Source organism: Protopterus annectens, chromosome 15.part0, assembly GCF_019279795.1.
Source record: "Protopterus annectens isolate FY-2018-M chromosome 15.part0, PAN1.0, whole genome shotgun sequence".
Classification (NCBI taxonomy): Eukaryota; Metazoa; Chordata; order Ceratodontiformes; family Protopteridae; genus Protopterus; species Protopterus annectens.
Genome location: NC_056749.1, coordinates 623,620,806 through 623,642,080, shown reverse-complemented (window position 1 = coordinate 623,642,080; position 21,275 = coordinate 623,620,806). Strand labels below are relative to the sequence as shown.

Genomic DNA, 21,275 nt, shown 5'->3' with positions numbered 1-21,275 from the left:
ACAACTGCACAAAACCTAAATAGTTCTGGCTCCCCTTTCAGTGCCAGTATATTAACTGTTAACGTCCACACTATTATGGCACAGTCCTCATCACCAGGAATGTGTTGTATTGCAGGCAGAACCCCTCCTTCACAGAGTAGTCAAAATGGCAGAGATGCTTTTTACCACCCCCAGCTTCTCTAACCCTTGAGCTGCTAGTCAGGCTCTGGTTAGCTGGGTCATAGACAGGCTGCATTCCTCCTTACCACAGAGCAGAGGCTGTGAAGAAATTATTTTTAAAGTAATAAAAATTAAAAAAGAAATGCTGAGTCTTCATTTGGTATCATTGCTGCGTCCACGGGCACTCACTTGTGACCTTAGATCTGAAGAATGCTTTCCACCACATTGCAGTTCACAAGGACCACAGACAGTTGCTGAAGCTCAGTGCCAGGGTAGAGCCATTTTCCAGTTCATTTTTGTGTTCTTCACGGCCTCCAGTTTTCATTTTTTTTTTCCAAATGGACAGCCAACTCTGGGGCACTGTACTCACTACTGGCCACTTGTCTCATTTAGACATCTTCCATGGGACAAATGCAGGCAAATCTGGAGTTGTTGCATCAGGAGCATGTCAGGTTACAGAAGGTAGTTTTGGCAAATGTGAAATGATCTGAGTAAATTCACCAAAGCTACGTGCAGCAACACTGGAGTTTGCTTTTTCCTCTACTATTGTATGACTCCAGAGTTGATATGTATAAGTTTGGAGGGTACAGGGTGTGCTTGACCGCCTACAGAAAAAAAAAACTTGCCTGAGAATGTTTATTGAGGGCAGTCTTTACAGATGTAATTCAATGTTATATATTTATAATTTTATATGTTTTATATATTATATTGTAGCTCTGTATTTATAATGTTCAAATTTCACTGCTGTCTCAGTTTCATAGCTACCTTTAAAATGGAGCCCAAGCTGTTAAGTGGCAAAAAGTCATCTCATCCTTCCTCCCCTTTCCAGTCAGTGTACTACAAAGATCAGTCTTGAGCCCCATTCTCATTAATATCTTCATCAGCGACCTACATAAAGCCTGTACAACTGCATACCTTGTACAGTATGCAGATGATTCCATTGTGTATCGCAAAAACATTAACAGACTACAAGAACTTAACCAGGAATCATCCTCTGTAGAAACTTGGCTGACATCTGGCCAGCTATTGCTTTACCCAAGTAAATCCAAATTAATCCTATTTACTCATCCTCATCTTACAATAATACAAAAAAAAAAAAAAAAACTCCGCCTCAGCTATCTCATGCAACAAAACAAAAATTAAACCTGTCACACACACTAAATTGTTAGGCACATGTGTATATGAGATCCTAAAATTTGACATACAGATCCAAAGTGTAGTGAAAAAAGTACAGCAAAAACTATATTCCATTGTTCTAAAGATGTCCAGTGCTCTGCAGATTATTTTAGATGAACGGCCATCCACCTGTGACTAATTTCCAAGCATTGAGAGTGATAACTGCACCACTCATCTTTGTATTATAATCTCTGCTGTTAGTCACTGTTTTCACAAAACTGTAGTCCCTTTTCTATTTAAAACAAGAATTGAGGAATGTGTGCCTCCATCAGGTGCCTTCTAAATGTATTAGTTTTGTTATTTTTTAAACATATTGTGCGGGTGCTCTGATTCCAACTACTCCGTAGGGCAGTACTAAATGCTTTGTCCAAAGAAAAATTCGAGGCAACACCATATAAAGCAAAGGAGACTTTAATCACATATAACACATCCACACTAAATGCTTTGTACTAATGAGAGATTTCAGGGGGGAGAGAGAAATCTTTGTATATGAGGGTATTAGCAGATGGAGAGGTATGAATGTGAAGGTAGCTGAAGTTTAAAGGAAGGGCCCTCACACAGTATGATTTTTATAGTCATCACTGCTTTAATTGAGATGAGTGGGAGGTGCTTTCTGAATTAAAATAACACAAAAGGGTGGATAACTTGAACAACTGTGAACTGAGCCGAACCTGTGTGTACAAAGTGGGAAATATGCTCTTCCTTAGATCACTGTTACAGTATTCCAAACTGTTGGGTTATGTTACCAAATAACCTGGATGTACAGCTAGGGTACCAAAGCCAAAACCTTCCATAGAGCCATACATCAGACATATGACTTAAGCTCATAGGAGTAATGGTATTTAACTGGAAGTATGAACATAAATCCTAACACTGTCTCGCTGCCAGTCAGCATGCAGGTCTCGCACTCATCTGTCTGTCTGCCCTATGAATGGTTGTTAATACTGTTTGCCTACATTGGTTTTAAGTGCCCCTTTGAGTAGCTTTCTGTATTTTTTTCAAAATTGCATTGTGCTGTTTATTGTTTTATTAGATGTATGCTAGGAGGGGGGGGGGGGGGGGAGTGTTTTTGCTATAGGCGGATTTCCTGCAAGGTTCTGCACTCCCAGTGCCTTTTCTGCTTAGGTGCAGGGCTTAACTACGTAAATTGTACAATCTGTCAGTTCTTTGTCCAGAAGACCTTAAGAACCTGATTTTTTGTCTCCGTTCCTACCTGGAAACTCAGCTCCTCGCCCAAGCAAAGATGATGGACCCTTCTATCCCTTACTAACCACCCTGTCTCAGGAAAGTTTGAGGTCTAGGCCCGATATGATTGGGCAGTCAGACTGTGATGCAGTTCCAGAGGTTTCATAACCCACGGTGTTCCCTACATATACTTAGACTCCCACTACTCTGCAAGAGGTCTTATTTGTGTCTGAGGTTTGCACATCCAAAGAAACTGAAATTACAAGTGATGGTAAGAAGAGGGGGGGGGGGGGGCTCACTTAAAGACCCAAAGGTGTACCACAGATCTTTGGTAGACAGGAAATTGATATTGCTGGTTAAGGTTCATCAGAGGTCAGAGCCTCTGTTTTGTCAACGCTGATATTGCACCCAAGAAAAATAGATCCAAAAATAAAAATGATGCAACTCCTTCCATTGCACAAAGAAGGGATGGATTTTTTCCACTGGTCATTTTAAGGCCTTAATGGCACTAGCCTTTGCAGGGCCTACTGCTACCACTCCTCCTCCTTCCATTCTTCAAAAAAGACACTTGTTCACTTCTGAGGATGAAGAGGTTGATTCGGACTCTGAGCAGTCTTCCTTTGCATAATCATCCAAGATCCATTTGTCAGGCCATGTGGCCTCAGGTGATGATTCCCTTTCTCCTTCCCTTTCTCCTTACTCCCCTGTTGGAAAAGATTCATCTGTGGAAGCTGTTATGATGAAGCATTTTGAATGGGAATCTAAGCAGATTTTTGATCAACAGAAAAACTAAGTTCTTGGAATTGGGCAAACCTGCTCCTGTACCTCCTGATCATTAGGCTTTACTTGATGCCTTTGCATCCAGTTCCACTGCACCAGATTCCCAGCCACCTCCTCCTAAAAGACCTGACAGTTTTTATAAGAATGATACCAGAGAGCTTGAAATTTCTTTACCAAAATCCTGTGGCAGACCTTTTGGTGTTTTCCATGCGTATGGACAAACTCTTTAAGTCACTACCTGCTGCCAGTGCTTTTCCTTCTGATAAAAACAGTACGACAGTGGACAGACTGAGGAGAAAAAGGTTAATACGTCTTCTATGCTGGCAAGCCAAACTTTGAATCGTCATACTCAGATGACTGAAGTACTTGTGTGTTGGGCAATTTAAACAAAACGTTGTCCTCCCCAGAAGGACCTTCTAGTAAGCAGGCATTATTGATAGTGGTTCAGGCTTTACAGATGGCTAGACACATTAAATGCAACTTTGATGCTGCAAAAGCCTCCTACAGGGCAGCCGCTGCAGGTAATGTGATCAGGAGGTATATGCTTGGCTACATTCTCAGACCCTTCTAGAGGGCATAAAGGTAAAACTCTTGACTGTGCCTTAAACAAGAACTTTTTGTTCAGGCCAGATGCTGCCAGTCTTTTCAAACAATTGCAGGAACAAGGTAAAATTATGAAGGACTGTAGACAGATCTTTATCACTTCTGTGACAAGATATCAAAAGAATTACCTTGCAAAACCCATTTCCTTCACTAGCATGGAATCTAGGCCTTCTCATAAGGCAAAGAAAGTCCTAGAAAATATTCCATGACAAAAACCATACAGGGATTCTGCATCTGAGTTCATAGGTAGGTACTAGGCTATTGGCCCTAGGGCCTATATAAGCCTAGCCAAAACGGTACCCTGGCTTTTGCCACCCAAGAAAATTATTTTCCTGTTGCCCTGTCAAGCAGAGCCACAGAAGTGATCCCCAGGGTTTATTTCCTATCTCCCATCCAGTCATCAAGATTTTTCTTGGAGTCCTAATGGGGAGCTTTGTTTGATATAGATAGGTAGTTTGTTCCAGAGTATGGGAAGTCTTTGGGACAGGAATCTATCCCTCCATCATGTTCTGTTTATTGTGTTGACAAGGTTTAGGTCCCTAGAGCGTGTAGCTCGGAGGGATTGAGATTTCTTTACGTGGAGCATGTCCAACAGTTCTGGGTTTGACATACCTTTGTATGTTAGGCAGAGATCGCCTCTGAGTAGGCGGTATGCGACAGAGTAAAGCTGGAGTTTTTTTAGACTATCTGCATAGGGCATCTGTTTGAGGCCGGTAATCCTCTTTGTGAGGTATTTCTGTGGCCTTTCCAATTGTTGTAGATGTCTTGTGAGGTACATACCAAAAGGGGCGTTGTACTCTATAGTGGGTCTGAGTGATGAGTAGAGGGGAACAATGACCTCTTTTTTTTTTCCTGGATGAGAAAACTTTTGTGATGAGGTGAGCCACATAGAAGGATTTCCTGACTGCTGTGGTGATGTGATTATCAAAGGAAGAGACTACTGTCCACCTGTGTCCCAAGGTCTCATCGCACTTTTGGTGTTAACTAGACTACCGCCTATGTGGTAGTTCATGGGTGTACAGAGTTTTTATCAAAAGGGATGACAGTGCACTTTTTGGCATTGAGCTCGAGGCCATGGCTTTGACACCAGGCATCTGTCTCAGTGAGGCCCTTTTGTAGGATGTCCATATCGTTAGGAGTTTTGATTATGGCTCCTAGTTTGCAGTCATCTGCAAACTTTGTTAGCCAAAGATCTTCTCTGTTAGCCTGTACTTCAAAGAAGTAGATACCAAACAGGAGAGGACCTAGGACTGAATCCTGTGGTACTCCACTTGCCACTGGTCTGAAGATGGATTTAGTCTGCTACATTCACAGTGTGTGTTCTGTCAGTGAGCCAGGTTGCAACCCATCTTGTGACCTCCTTACCCAGACAAGTCTGCCTTGACTGCCTTCTGTCCCCCTCCCTCAGTCCATCTCTACCCCTTTCTGAAAGGCTCACTTCAGCGCTAAAAAATGACTTCTCATCGCTTCAGACAAATGTTATTTCATTCAGAATGGGTACAGAGTGACCTGTTAAGAAGTAACTCCATTCATTGGCATCCCTCTTCATCCACAAAATTTGAGCACAGTGGAACCAATGCCCCCAGAGTATGTGGGGAAAAGGGTTCTATTCCAGATTATTCCTTGTCCCATGAAAAGGAGGAGACTGAAGACCTGTTCTGGATCTCTCCACCCCTGACATCTTTCTCCGTCTCATATTTCAAGATGCTGTCCTTACTAACTCTACTTCCATTCATTCTCTGGACCTAAAGAATGCCCATCTCCACATTCTTATTACCCGACTTGCAGGACATTTTAGAGGTTTTCTACTGGCTGATCACACTTTCAGTTCTCTGCTTTACCTTTTGGACTCTCTACAGCTACCAGAGTCTTCATAAAGTGCCTTGCTCCAGTCATAGCTTATTGCAGGACTCAGGGGAATCCAGATGTTTGCTTTCTCGGGCAGTCTGTTAATACAGGCATCTTCTCAGCAGATACTCTTGACTGTAACTTCACCAATTGATCTAAAAAAAGTCTGTAGTGAAATTCAATCCATGACCGTGTTTTCTTGGTGTTCAGAATAAACATCAAACTAAAGCTGGCTTTCCTTCCGCAAAACAAAGTGCAAACCCTAGCCTGTTACTTCTGGTCTCCCTTTCTCTTCAGCTATGTACTGCAAGTGATTCATGGCAGCAACCATCCCACGTGGTCCCTTTTGGTAGACTCCATATGAGGGAGATCCAGAGGTATCTGAAATTCAATTGGTCCTAACATTCTCATCTCGTGGGCACAGGCTCCTTTCCTGTCCTGCCTGTAGGAGGAAATACTGTGGTGGATATCACAAGCAAAGATTAAGCTGGGTCTTGCTTTCAAACTGCAGACAACAAAATGGGAACTGCATACTGACTCATCAGACGATGCATAGGGAGCATGGCCGGGCAACCTGAGAGTTCAGGACATTGGCTTACAAACCTAAGTTTAAAGAGCATTAATCTGAAGGAGGTGAGGGCATTAATACAGGCCCCACAAATTCTTTCCTACTCCTGGAAACTATTTCCCTTGAGTGTACACAAGCATACCAATTGTCATATTACAGTGCTGATTGGCTCTCATGATTATGTGAGCAGGCCACAATACGTACCTCCTTCCAGTTTGCATTCCATCACAGGACAGTGTAATGGCAGATTTTCTAAGCAGATCAAAGGAGGAGTCCCATGAATGGATGGTGAACAAAATCTTCTTTTACGTAGTCCGCACATTGGGGGGGGGATGCCACAGATAGATCTCACTTCCTCCACTGACAGCAAACAGTTTCTTCTGTTTTGAACAAAACCTACTGTCCTTAAGTTTGGAAGATGGATGCAATGCCCTTTCCTTGGAAAGGGAGGTTCTTGTATGCCATCCCTCCACTTCCCCTTCTTTCCAAGGTCTTGTTAAAGATCCAAAGATTTTACTGGTTACTTCCTTTTTGGACACTGCAGCAATGGTTTCCCCTTCTCTTCCACCTAGCCAAGGGCCATCACCAGAAACTCCCCTCCATTGGACTTAATCACACAACAGAAAGCCTCACTACTACTTCCCAACCTGCCATTACTCAACTTGACGTTGTATATGGTAGGATTCTGATCCCCTTGAGATACTAGTTTTCTGAGGACGTGCTTAAGGTTCTCCAGGAGCCAAGAAAGCCAGCTATCAGAAAATCTTGCATAGCAGAATGAAAAAAATTTACTATATGGTGTTGTACTAAAAAAAACTCTACCCAGTACTCACTAATACACTGCTGGTCCTCTTATTTGTGTGAGCTGTTGCAGTCGGCCTTAACATGCAGATCTATTAAGGCACATTTCATCCATATCTGCATACCTATCTCTGGATCCTCCACTTCTGACCAGACTTTTGAGGTAAAATGTCTCTTCAAAGGTGTACAACATGTAAAACCTCCCAGGAAAGCTATCCCTTCTGTTTGGGACCTCAACTTTGTCCTGGAAAAAGTCACTCCTCCCTCCTCATAAATCAGCAGCTACTGCTGCTTTCGAATTCTGTACTTAGAAAATTATTCTTTTGGTAGCCCTCATCTCTGCCAGATGAATCTCCCATCTACAGACACTTATGACTGTCCCTTTTTCTTATTCTTATGAGGACAAGAGCATCTTTAACAGCCAATTCCTCCTCCATTCCTAAGGTAGTAAAGGAACTCTCTTCATCAGGCCATAAATCTTCTGAAATCCTCAAAATAAGGGAGAGATAATTTTCCATTCTCTTGAAGTACGTAGACAGTTCAGAGTCTACCTGGCTAAGAGTAAGGCTATCCGAAAGTCTGTCCAGTTGTCTGTCTCCTAAGATTCCAAGTTATAAAACCCAGTTTTAACTATTGCTAACTGCATCTCAAAATCCATTTGCTGTTGCTACACTCAAGTTGGTAAATCTTTACTCTCTCCAATAAACGCTCATTCTTCTAGAGCTGTAATTTTATCTGGGGTATTTACAAGGGGATTGACTCTAGGACAAATTTAGAAGCAGTTGCTTGTTCTCTGCATACTTTCACCAAACAGAGTGGATGCTTTTTCTAAATCCATAGCTGCCTTTGCCAGGTCAGTCCTGTTTGGATTACTAGAAAATTCTTTCTTCTGTCTCTCCCAACTACCCTTCACACCTCTTAAGCTTTGGGAATTGCCCCACAGTTTGGAATACTGGAACCGGTGATCTGAGGGCATATTACAGTTGTGTATAAGCTTACCATAATACTAGATGTCCTACTGATCATTGTTGCATTATTTCCTACCCTGCCATCCCCCTTAGCTGATCCCCCCACCCCCCTTTCTGTTACCTCATAGATCAAGGGAACTCTCGCTGCCTTTCTGCTTCTCCCCTCTTAGCTGACTGGTTTACTTTGTCTCCCAAGCATCTTCAGGCTTTCCCGTTTGGAGATCGTCTGAGGAGTTACGCTCATATGTCTGCTTATGCACCTTTACATCTGTGGGCTTGGGTCATAAATCAAGAGTATGGCTGTCTGGAAGGTTATGGCTTTAGTACCCCCAGCCAGACATAGACTATTCGGTGGGGTAACCCAACAGTTTGGAATGCTGCAACAGTAATCAGTAGGATATCTACTATTATGATAAGTTCTTATACAACTGTACTGATTTCTTCACAAAGTAGTCCTTTGTAGCATTTGATGCAAGAAAATAGCCACTGAACTTGAATATAATGGAACATGTGAAAGTTAGTTTCTTCACGCAGCTGTTTTTTTGGCAGCTTTCCCTGTAAAGTCTAGAACTTGTTTTCATTGTTATTTTAAACAGTAAAACTATCAGTCCTCCTTGTAATTTACAGTGTAGTTCATAAACATTTAGTATCCCCAAGACTTCAGTAGGAAGCATAAAGTTTGCTTTCTAGCCTAACCTAGAGCATTTAAACAAGACACTAAGTATACACCACCCCTCCAAAAATATCAGATTTTCTCAAATCTGTTCTGCCAGTTGTTTCTGTTGCGTCCCTTAAAAAGCCTGTCTTTACTAAAAGTCTGCATCAGTCATCCAGCTACATTGTTTCCCTTTTTGATTGCAGCTGTTTCCCATATGTCTTCAATAGACCAGACAGTGCATTCCAGGCCTCAGGACTTCAACTCCACATTTCTTTCACTGCCTTTTTCTTCTTAGTTTGCATATCCAGTACCTTGGCTTTTCTTTTGTGCAAAAAAATGTTGCTTTACTTTATTAATGCTGTGTTCTGTTTTTTTCTTTTTTTTTCAGAATTCTTGCACTCCTCATTTTACAGTATCATTATTGGCTCTTCTTTTTTTAGTTCTGCTGAGATATCTTCACACTGTACATTTATTTACAATTTGTAGTGCCTGTATGTCACTACCTGCTCTTCTGTTTACCTCTAATATGACTGCCACTATTCCCTTTCTGTTTTTACTAAGGAAATAACACTAAAACACAGCTGATTAGCATTTTCCAGTACTCCCTCCAGTCTTTCACCTACTCTAGCTTGAATAAAGAGCCCTCTGTTGCCTTATAACTGACAGGCCTGTTGGGAGAAACTGTTAACATGACTATTCCGTCAACATGTTTGTTTTTATTTTTCGGCTTTTAGGGGTTGCCACAGCGGAACTCCGGTCCGCTAATGATTGGCAGTAGAGTTTTACATGCTGGCTTGCCGGGCCTAACGCACAACCTTCAATGAAGGAACGCCCATTCATGCATGTCGCCACACAGAAGACGCTCTGAAAATTGAACGGGTGACGTCTAACTGTGAGGTGACAACGCTACCGCAGCACCATATCCTGTCGACATAGCTTTTTAAAATACTGTATGATTTCTTTGTCTGATGAACTAATGAATAAGTGTCAGGTGCTGTCTTAATGTGCTGGGTTTCTACCTGTACCCTTTTTTTCCTTTTAGCTTGCTCTGCAGTGCATTATTCTGTTCTCACCTCTGCCTTATTGCAGATGACATTCCTTTGGGTTTGGATCAGCTCTTGTCATTTTTTTCAGCCTTCTAGGCAGTAGCAGCCTTATTTCTTCACTGTTATGTTTGTAGTTAATGCATTTAGCTGTAACATCTGCTGTCTCTTCCAGCTCAAATCTCCATGTTTAACTCTCTCTAAGCTTCCTGAATTTGGAGAGTTTCTATACAGTAGAGAGTTGATTATCCGAATGTCGATTATCAGAAACGTCAATTATCTGAATATAGCCTTCCAAAGTTTTTGGGTAGGAAAAATCATAGTCTGAATATGTTAACATATGTATTTGCTTGTGCATATTTTTTGAGCTTGTAGCCGTTCATGTGTGAAAAATATTCTTTATTGTTCACTGGAATCACTGAATGGTTGAAAAGCATGTAGACAAAACAAGATTTTTGCAGCTTATCCAGTTCAGTGCATGTTTGATTATCTGAACAGTTTGATTATCCAAACTACCCTAGGTCCCAATTTTGGATAATCGACTCTCTGCTGTACTGTTTTACACTAATAGAATCCGTCATCTTTTAATTATTAACTCTGTCTTTTCTTCCATAGCGAGGCTTTACAATTTATGTCAGAGCTTTTTGTGGAGAGCAGTACCTTTCAAACAACTAGCCTTTCTTTTTCAACCTTGAGGATTGTAGTTTGTTTCTTATATTAGACTGGGGGAAGAGCACGTATAGAATAAGTAGTAAAATTCCTTGGGTCACGGTTGTCATCTGTAGTTTTATATTTGTTTTTCTTTATGTGCTGCCGTGTATGGGAGTCATACTAGGAGTTCAAGAGCTGGTGCATCCTGCTAGCTTGATAAATGGTGTGAACCAGCAAAAGGAATGCATGCTACTTGGCTACAGGAGCTGGAAATTGAAGTAAATGTGCTAAGCTTGAAGTATCAAAAAAAGATGCTTCTAGGTTACCCAGTAGAAGGAGAGCCTTGTCACTGATCAACAGATACAGTAAGTATGCATTTGCTGTACTGCATTAAGAAAAAAGTCTGTCAGTATAATCCAGCATGTGCCCATATCTTGCATTGTTCTTCACAGAGAGACTGACTTTTTTATATGGGAGTTTGGGACCTCTGTCACTGCTGTGGGGGACACAAGTCACCAGAAATGTCATCTGTTTTCTGAAGTAAACTCTCACAATTTTAATTTGCAAGCAGCTGAAAGGCAAATTGATGCTTTCATTAAGTCACTGCTGTGGTATGTTGTAAACACTTACTGTCAGCTACTGAAAATGTATTCTTAATTGTGTAGTGATGGAAAATATTTTGATATAGTAGTTTTCCCTGAATTGGGTCATAAATGTTTGAAATTTGTTTGTTACAGAAACCGAGACAAACTTGAAAATATATTAAGAGGCTTGGTACCTAGGAGGGTTGATATAGGTGATGCCATGGTATTCTGTTTAGAAAATGCAGAGGCGGCAGGGGAGGTAGTAGAATGCATAGCTGAATCGCTTTCCATTTTACAAACTCCATTACAGAAAAAGGTAAGAATTCTAATCCTTTATGGTAATTAAAGGTTTTTCTGTTTGGTTAAATTACTTTCTCTAATTTAATCTTTAATATACTTTAGATGTTGGCAATATACCGTGCATTGGTGCAGTTAAGAGCTTATGTCTAGAATTAAAAGCCACTGATTGTAGTATCCAGTGGGGAAGACCTGGATACATTAGAGATGTTTAGCATCTTCTTGCTTAAAAGGCATGTAGTTGTGAAGCCTGCGTGGATGTAAACTTTTCTGAAAAAGATGTGCGCGTGTATGTTTGTATGTAAAAAAAAAAAAAAGTGTGTGTGTATATATGTATATATATATATATATATATCACTGCTGTGGGGGACACAAGTCGCAAGAAAGGTTATCTGAAGTAATAGTAATGATGTTCATCGTGTTACCCTGCTGCAGTCATCACACTAGGGTTATCTGTCGTCAGGCGGTCCCGCAGTTGTCCGGAATTCCAAAGTCTTGGTCCGGCGTCTGTTGCTGTCGCTTCTTCCCTGACATCAGTGCGCTAGGGGTATATATAATGCATCCAACACCATTTTCTTCAGTCTCTCTTGCCACGCGGTGCCCAAAGCAGAAGCAGTTCACAAGTGCCGGTCGGCCGACTCCTGACATTTTCAAAGTCGAATTTCAGATCCGAAGTCTTCAATAAAGCTAAGTACCCCGTTGGGGAAACTTTTCTTGCCTCAGACTAATGTCAGAAAAAGTTAACAATTGTATTTCTTGTGGGAAGCAAATACCTCATAAGGATTTTCACTCTTACTGCATACCTTGCCTAGGCCCAGACCACGACGTCACTGGTTGTCGTTTTTGTGATAGGTTTAATAAGCGTACTATAAAAAGATGCTTTGATTTCGCACGACACTACTTCGGTAGAAAATTTAACTACACAATGCCGTCGGAGCAACTGACTACCGGCGTGCACAAAAAACGCAAGGATAAGGACAGGCAGCTTAGGCCCAAGCCAGACTCCGAGGCCTTGGCTGGACCGATTTCCAGTTCACCGGTCTTCAGTGAGGTTCCGACGCAGCCCCTGACTACCGCAGATTTGGAACCCGAGACCGCTTCGGATCCTTTGGCGGAGAGCGCTAGGTCAACGCAGCCATTTTGTTCAGCCCCTACCGACGACTCTGCAGAAAGAGATGGTGCTGCAGAAACACCTTCGGTTTCTGAAGGCGCCTTCAGACTGACGACACTCGCCATAAAATCGTATCCTAAGCTTAAGACTCCTATTAAACCTAAAAAGACCACTTCAGTCTCCTGTTCAAGGCCCCATGCCTAAGAAACAGATGCTTAAAATGTCTGAAGATTTGAGCGCTCTAATCAGGGGTTCCCAACCCCCACCCGACAAAAGGCCTAGACAAGAGGAAGACTATGCCTCCTCTGATCAAGTGTCTGTTTTGTCAGGCTCCTCTGAGGACCAAGATTACTCCTTCTCCCCTTATGAAGATTCTGATGCTGAATATTCTATTCCCTCGGCTTCTCCTCCTGAAGATTACTCCTTTGGGGAAACTTTACACACTATGAGGGAACATTTTCACTGGGAAGGTTAGGACTACTCTAACTCAAAGAAAACGCTCAGAGAGTTTCTTTTACTCCCCCAGCACAGACCACTTGCTATTCCCCCAGTTTTAGACATTGTGGATGATGTTTACTTCGAATCTAGTTTGAACCCAGATTCTCTGCCTCCTGCTCCAGCCAAGCCAGACAGATACTGTAGAGTGCCTGATTCCCACAGATTCCTTTATAAAAGTCCTGTTGCTGATCCAGAGACGATCTCCCAGGGTCCCAAAGGGGCTAAGGCTTCTATGGCAAAAAATCCTGTACCCTCTGAAAGGGACACCAGAGCACTAGACAGGTGGGGGGAAAAAGGTTTACACCTCAGCCACTCTAGTTATGAGAGCACTAAATTGCCAATTTCACATGCTGAAATATCAGCAATTTCTTATGTCTCGGCTAAAACAAAAACTGAGCACACTCCCTCAACAGTCTGAATTGAAAGAAATGCAGGATCTGTTGCATGCAGTTGAACAGGTGGGCAAACATACTTTACAATGTGGTTTTGATTCTTTGGAGGCTTCCTGCAGAGCAGCTGTCACTGGGTCTGTTATACATAGACATGCTTGGTTAAAGGAACAAACTCTGCCTGATCATGTTAAAGCAAAGCTTCTAGATGCTCCCTTACAGCAGGATGTTCTATTTGGAGTTAAGGCAGAAGTCGTCTTAAAGAAAATGGAGGATAAGGCAAAATCTATGCAGACAGTCAAAGATTTCCTACAGGTACAGCCCCCTCGCTTCAGCAGAAATTGGCCAACTAAAAATTGGTCCTTTCCAGCTACTGACAGACCACAGAGGGGTAAATACAGACGTCCAAGTGGCAGAGGACAATCACAAGCCCAATACAAACCTCGACAGTGGGGCACTGCAACACAGAAGGGAGGAGAAGACAGGCCCAATCTACCAGAAGACAAACTCAATGACTTGCACCTCATCTGGCCAAGCAGTACTCTCTTGGCAGCTCCCTTGGGAGGAAAACTCGCACTTTTTTCAGACAACTGGCACATTGTCACAAAGGACAAATGGGTCCTAGACATAATTTCACGAGGATACAGATTCCATTTCCGCACCTTGCCAATGAAAAGAGGAATGCCAAACCTGCCACAAAATCAATGGGCAGAGGCACAAAAACAAATTACAGCTCTCATGGATATGAGAGCCATTCAAATGGTACCTACACGAGAGCAAGGCCAAGGATGTTACTCAAGACTCTTTCTAGTCCCCAGAAAGGACAATGCCTGGAGACCAATTCTGAACCTATCAATTCTAAACACCTTCTTACAAGTACCCAAATTCAAGATGCTAACACTACAGCAGCTTCTTCCCATGTTGGGCAAGAAAGCATGGCTAGTGAAGTTGGACCTCAAGGAGGCATACCTGCATGTTCCTATCAGACAAAGTTGCAGAAGATACCTCCGTTTCATTGCAGGTTCAACCCATTACCAATTCTCTGCACTGCCCTTTGGCTTATCTACTGCACCCAGGTTCTTCACAAAATGCCTGGCACCAGTAATTGCATACTGCAGACAAAGAGGAATTCAAATGTACCCATACCTAGACGACTGCCTCATCCAAGCAGAAAGCAAGGACATCCTCTTACAGCATCTGGCCTTTGTAAAACATCTTATAAGTTGCCTGGGGTACACAGTAAATGAAAAGAAATCAAAACTAGTACCCTCACAAAATTTGACATTCCTGGGTGCCAGCTTGAATACAACGGCCCAGAAGGCTTACCTGATGCCAGACAAACAACTACAACTGACTCAATATTTCAAAACAATGGCAACAAAGACCCTACTCCCTGCAAGAAAAATTTTGCAGGCCTTGAGCTTCATGGCATCTTGCATACTACTAATACCATTTGCAAAGCTGCATATGAGGAAATTACAGTGGTACCTAAAAAGTGTATGGTCTCAACACAGCCACAGCTTGGACACAATGATATCTCTCATTCCTGGCCTACAACAGGAGTTTCTATGGTGGTCTCAGGCATGTCACTTCAACAAGGGTCAGCCTTTCACCTTTCCCCCAGCCAGGCAAGCTATGACAACAGATGCATCGGACTACGCCTGGGGGGCACACATGGCAGGACAGTGCGTTCAAGGCGTATGGACTGCAGATCAAAGAAATCTGCACATTAATCAAAAAGAGATGCTAGCTGTACAGAATGCTCTGACAGCCTTCAAGAACGTATTACATCCAAGACAACTTACAATAAGGACAGACAACACCACAGTAATGTGGTACATAAACAAACAAGGGGGTACACACTCCTACCCCTCTGTGCAGGCAAGCAATGACCTTGTGGAACACAGCACTGGCTTACCAAATTCAGTTACAAGCTCAATTCCTGCCAGGAAAAAAGAACACATTGGCAGATGACCTCAGCAGAAACATCATGGATCCCCACGAGTGGAAACTATTAGCTAACAAAATTTTGTACAAGGACACTTCACCATCAAGCTTAAAATGTGGACGCACTCTCATTCAGTTGGAAAAACCTGACAGTATATGCCTTCCCTCCATTGCCTCTCCTCACAAAGGTGCTTCTGAAAATCAGAAAGGAGAGACCACGACTGATACTCATAGCCCCAGACTGGCCACGCCAGCACTGGTACCCACTATTAAGGAATATGGCCCAGGGCCCACCTTGGATTTTGCCACAAATTGCTCATTTGCTCACACAGCAAAACAATCAGATTCTACACAGCCAGCTCAAAACCTTAAATCTGGCTGCATGGCAAATTAACTAAGTATTCAGCCAGCTCCTCTTTCCCAAGCAGTTATGGATGTTTTTCTGGAAGCTAGGAGACCCAGCACCAGGAAGGCCTACTCGGACAAATGGAAAAGATTTTGCGCCTGGAACCAAGTTAAAGGCTAAAGCACACTTCAGCCTCACATGCCTCAGATTCTACAGTATTTAACTGAGATGTTGCACAAAGGACTTTCTTTTTCTTCCATTAAAATCCATGCATCAGCTATTTCAGCACACTACAACACGGATCCACCCTTAATTTCACATCCACTTCTAAGGCAGTTCCTCAGAGGGGCAAAAAACATTAGACCCCCCCCCCCCAGGAGAGCACCTACACCAACATGGGACCTCAATTTTGTTCTGGAAAAACTTGCGCTACCTCCCTTTGAACCAGCTTTCTCTGCAGATCTACAGTTTCTATCATGGAAGACTGCCCTGCTGCTAGCAATAACTTCAGCTAGAAGAGTCTCAGAGCTGCAGGCACTAATGGCAGTGGATCCTTTCCTCATTTTCCATCAAGACAGAGTTTCTCTACGAACTAATCATTCCTTCATGCCTAAGGTGGTTTCCAGTGTGGCTCTAAATCAAACCATACACTTACCCACCTTCTTCCCAAATCCACAGAACAAAGGAGAAAGACTCCTGCATTCCTTGGACATTCACAGGCAGCTTCGTTACTACTTGGATAAAACTAAGGTTTTCAGAAAATCTGACCAGCTCTTTGTATCCTATGCAACAGCTTCACAAGGGAAGGCTATATCAAAACAAACCATTTCCAAATAGATAGGACATTGCATTCATTTTTGTTATACCCATCATGGATGGAAAACCAGTTCCTGCTCCCATTAGGTCCCTCTCTACCAGGGCAACAGCTACATCTACAGCCTTCCTCAGTGGGGTTCCAACCAAGGATATTTTGGAAGCTGCAACTTGGAGTTCAGTACACACCTTTACCAAACACTACCACTTACCACTTACCACTTTACTCTAAGACTAGAGCTGGCTTCGCCACTGCAGTTCTGCAGGGCCTTCTAGCCTCCTCTAACCCTCTATGAATCCTCCACCCATCCTTAGCTTTGGGATTCTACCCAAGTGTGATAACTGCAGCAGGGTAACACAATGAACATAGTACAGTTTTGTACCTACCATAAATGTAGATTTGCGAGTGTTCACCCTGCTGCAGTCCAGGTTACCCCCCCCTCCACCCTTCTGATCTAACTGGCTAAATCTCTACAAAACCTGATGTATTTGATTATAGCTAGAGGATTTTGTGTTTGTGCTAAAACTTCATAAATTAGTACTAATTACTGACCACCTTTTTGGGGGCACCTGACATCTGGGGCAAGAAAAACTGAAGAAAATGGCGTAGGATGCATTATATATACCCCTGGCACACTGACGTCAGGGAAGAAGCGACAGCAACCGACGCCGGACCAAGACTTTGGAATTCCGTCCGACTGCGGGACCGCCTGACGACAGGATAATCCTAGTGTGATGACTGCAGCAGGGTGAACACGCGAACATCTACATTTATGGTAGGTACAAAACTGTACTTTATGGGTTTACTTCATAACACTGAAATTTCATAATGGTGAATTTCATAACATTGAAACTATAACATCGAAAATTCAAAACACTGAAAACTCAGAACATTGAAAGCATGCTTCATAACATTAAAAACTACATTGCACAAGTAAATAAGATCCCCCTACACCACCACCTAACTAACAAATACACACTCTATTACCTTTCTCAGGTGACCAAGCCCCCCTGCACCCTCATGTGGAGGGCTGTGCCCCCACACCCCTCTGTAAATTAAATATACCGACTCCAAGATCGCACTACAGTGAAAAAAAGTAATTTCCTAACCAAAGTGTATAGTGAGGTTAGGAAATTAACTTTTTTCCACTGTAGTGCAATCTTGGAGTTGGTGTATTTAATTTAGGGGGGGTGCGGGGGCAGAACCCCCTACATGGGTGGTGCAGGGGACATAGTAGAAAGTGTGTTTGTTAAGTCTTATAGGATGAGAGGATGTTACATATGCATTGTAGTTTTCAGTGTTATGAAGCACACTTTCAATGTTCTGAGTTTTCAGTATTTTGGGTTTTCAGTGTTTTGGAATTTAGATGTTTTGGTCTCTGTTATGAAATTCAACGTTATGAAATTTCAATGTTATGAAGTAGACCTCTATACATCTATATATATATATATATATATATATATATATATATATATATATATATATATATATATATATATATGTATAAAAGGACCGGACTAAATGGAGATCTGCATACAGCGTGTAACAGGAATATTTCCCCTTGCTGCACTGTAGTGCGATCTCGGAGTTGGTATATTTAAGTAGGGGGGGTTAAAGGGGGCTTGACCACCCCCTGCAAATTACTGATTTTTATCAGTATTTCTTTTGTTTTTTGCCGGTTTGAAAAACCGGCTTTCGCGATAATGCAGTTTGAGCAAGCAATGTAGACCCATATATAGCTATATATATATATATATATCTATATCTATATATATCTATATCTATATATATCTATATCTATATATATCTATATCTATATCTATATATATATATATATATATATATATATATATATATGTAATATGCGCACGCACATATACAGATGCATATGATGTATAGATATGTACATGCACATGCATTTCTCTTTGGAAACAAATAGTGACATGATCCTACAGAATGTCTTGCAGGGAGTTTCTTTTCTAGCTCTGCTGTACTGTCACTTATTTTTTTTATTTTTAGTAGCATAGTGAGGGTTACAGTATGTTGAAAGTGAGTCTTCATGCCAAGGCTCAAGATAGTCCTTCACCATTAAGTGTTTGCTTTTAATCTGGTGCAGGTCTGTCATGCCTGTGATCCTTCAAGTGTTAGTTCCTACATCATGTTTGACTTCACACATGTCAGCAGTGTTCAGACTGGAGGCCATTATGTCAGAGACCTATAATAGCAGGTGGTCTTTCTCTCCCCATTGTTCCTCCCCTTTGAATAAACCTTTAAAAGCAGTGAATTGCTTCTGTAAATTCTCTCCCCCAGTGGTCCTGTCCTTTGAGAAATTCCTAAACTTCAAAGTCAGGATAGTGTGTTAAAAATGGTAGTCAGCTGGCACCATTACCTTAGTTTTTTTTCATCTTGCCATCGTAGCCCAAAGCACATGATAACTTTAGTACTTTGGTCAGTCTAAAGCCAGAGATGGAGCATGTAAGCAAAGTACCCCATTTGGGAACTTCTATTTACTACTTCTGTTTTTCGCTCATAACTTAGTTGTCAGTTAAGTCCATTGTTTGTTGAGAGTTTTGTAAGCAAATCCCCTATGGGGGACTTCCACTTTGTTCTGCCTGGGCTTGAAGCACAATGTGCCCAGTTGTTCTCTGCTTTTAATTTAACTCCAGGACAGTTAAGTGTAGGGCCAAGACAATGCAGAAACATTTAGAAAAGGAAAGAATATCGGTAGCCTTCACACACCGTGGTGTCAGACAGTTCCTTGGTAGACCTCCCACTTAAGAAAAGAGAAACATGTGAAAGAGACTTGGATGACGACATCTCTGTTTCAGGTAATCCTGTCAGGCTGAAAATGGTCAAAGGAAGAGAGGCGACTTCTCAGCGACCTTTGATAACTGAGCAACCTGATGAGACCTCTGGTGAGACCTCTTTGGAAGCTGCCTTATCAGCACAGTTGATGTCTGCTTGGGCCGTGTTTGCCTAATTTGATGGATCTGGAGCCACTTGGCAGGCTAAAGCTTCTCATGCCCATATCTTAGTTAATGAGGTGAAGGGCCGTATTCCCCATATCATTGCGTTCGCAGAGAATCCTGGAGACCAGATTCAGGTCATGGCCACCAGCCCAAAGCCTGCATCTGTCCCAGCCTGTCAGCACACCCAAGATTAGGTCCAGGGCAAAACCTATGACATCTGCTGTCTGTTTGCCCTTACCTCAATCCTCCTCCCAAGCCTATCCACAGGATTTGGGTAGGTTAGGCGAGAACCTCATGGAATTTGAGGTCTAGACAGCTAGTCTTTGACAAACACTGTGCTCCAGGAATTTCTCCATATAAAAAGTATTTCTCCTCAGGAGACCTCAAATTGCTGTGACTCTGAAGTCCAGCATTGCCCAGATGTTCATCGTGTTACACTGCTGCAGTCATCACACTTGGGTTATCTTGCCGTCAGGCGGTCCCGCAGTCGGCCCGAGTTCCAAAGTCTTGGTCCGGTGTCTGCTGCTGTTGCTTCTTGCCTGATGTCCGTGCACCAGGGGTATATAAGATGCATCCAACGCCATTTTCTTCAGTCTTTCTTGTCGTGTGGTGCCCGAAGCAGTTCAGAAGTGCCAGTCGGCCGACTCCTGAGATTTTCAAATCGAATTTCAGACCGAAGTCTTCAATAAAGCTAAGTACCCCGTTGGGGAACCTTTTCTTGCCTCAGTCCATTGTCAGAAAAAGTTAACAATTGCATTTCTTGTGGGAAGCAAATACCTCATAAGGACTTTCATTCTTATTGTATTCCTTGCCTAGGCCCAGACCACGACGTCATAGGTTGTCGGTTTTGTGCTAGGTTTAATAAACAAACCATTAAAAGTCTGTTTGATTTCACCCATTATTTTGGTAGGAAATTTAATTATACCATGCCATCGGAGCAACCGATGACCGGAATGCATAAAAAACGCAAAGATAAGGACAGGCAGCCGAGACCCAAACCAGACTCCGAGGCCTCTGCTAGGCCAGTCGCCGGTTCTCCGGTTTTCAGTGAGGCGCCTATGCAGCCCCTGACGGCCGCTGATTTAGAACCCCAGGCGACATCCGATTCACAAGCGGAGATTGCTAGGCCTCCACAACCTTTACCTTTAGGCCCAGCCTGAAGGAGATTCCGGTGCAGTTGAAATGCCTTCAGTTGCAGAAGGTGTCTTCAGACCGACTACACTCACTATTAAATCCTATGCAAAGCTGAAAACTCCTTTAAAAACAAAGAAGACTGTACAGCAGTCTCCAGTACAAGGCCCCATGCCTAAGAAACAGATGCTTAAGATGGCTGAAGACTTAATTATGCTAATCAGAGGTTCCCATCCCCCTCATGATAAAAGGCCAAGATGGGAGGAGGACTACGCTTACTCTGGCCAGGTTTCAATTTCCTCAGACTCTTCTGAGGAACAGGAATATTCTTTCCCCCTTATGAAGACTCTGATGCTGAAGAGTCTATCCCTTCTGCATCACCCCTAGCAGACTACTCTTTTGGGGAAACCTTACATACCATGAGGGAACATTTCCACTGGGAAGGCCAGGATTACTCTGATTCTAAGAAAAGGCTTCGAGAGTTCCTTTTACTACCCCAGCACAGACCATTTGCTATTCCACCTGTGTTAGACATTGTGGATGATGTTTATTCAGAATCTAGTCTTAACCCAGATTCACTACCTCCTGCACCAGCCAAACCAGACAGATACTACAGAGTCCCTGACTCTCACAAATTCCTGTATAAAAGCCCTGTTGCTGACCCAGAAACCATTTCCCAGGGTCTCAAAGGGGTTAAGGCCTCTATTGCTAAAAATCCTGTACCCTCTGAAAGGGATTCTAGAGCACTA

General features: G+C 42.6%; 1 protein-coding gene across 1 annotated transcript in view; it reads left to right on the top strand.

Annotated features, from left to right (window-relative positions):
* Nucleotides 1-21,275, top strand: part of LOC122789862 (U2 snRNP-associated SURP motif-containing protein-like) — a 1,539,784-nt gene that overhangs the window by 871,048 nt on the left and 647,461 nt on the right. The window contains exon 15 of the mRNA XM_044057296.1: nt 11,178-11,340. Coding sequence (XP_043913231.1) covers nt 11,178-11,340 — 163 coding nt within the window. The remainder of the gene's footprint in view (nt 1-11,177; nt 11,341-21,275) is intronic.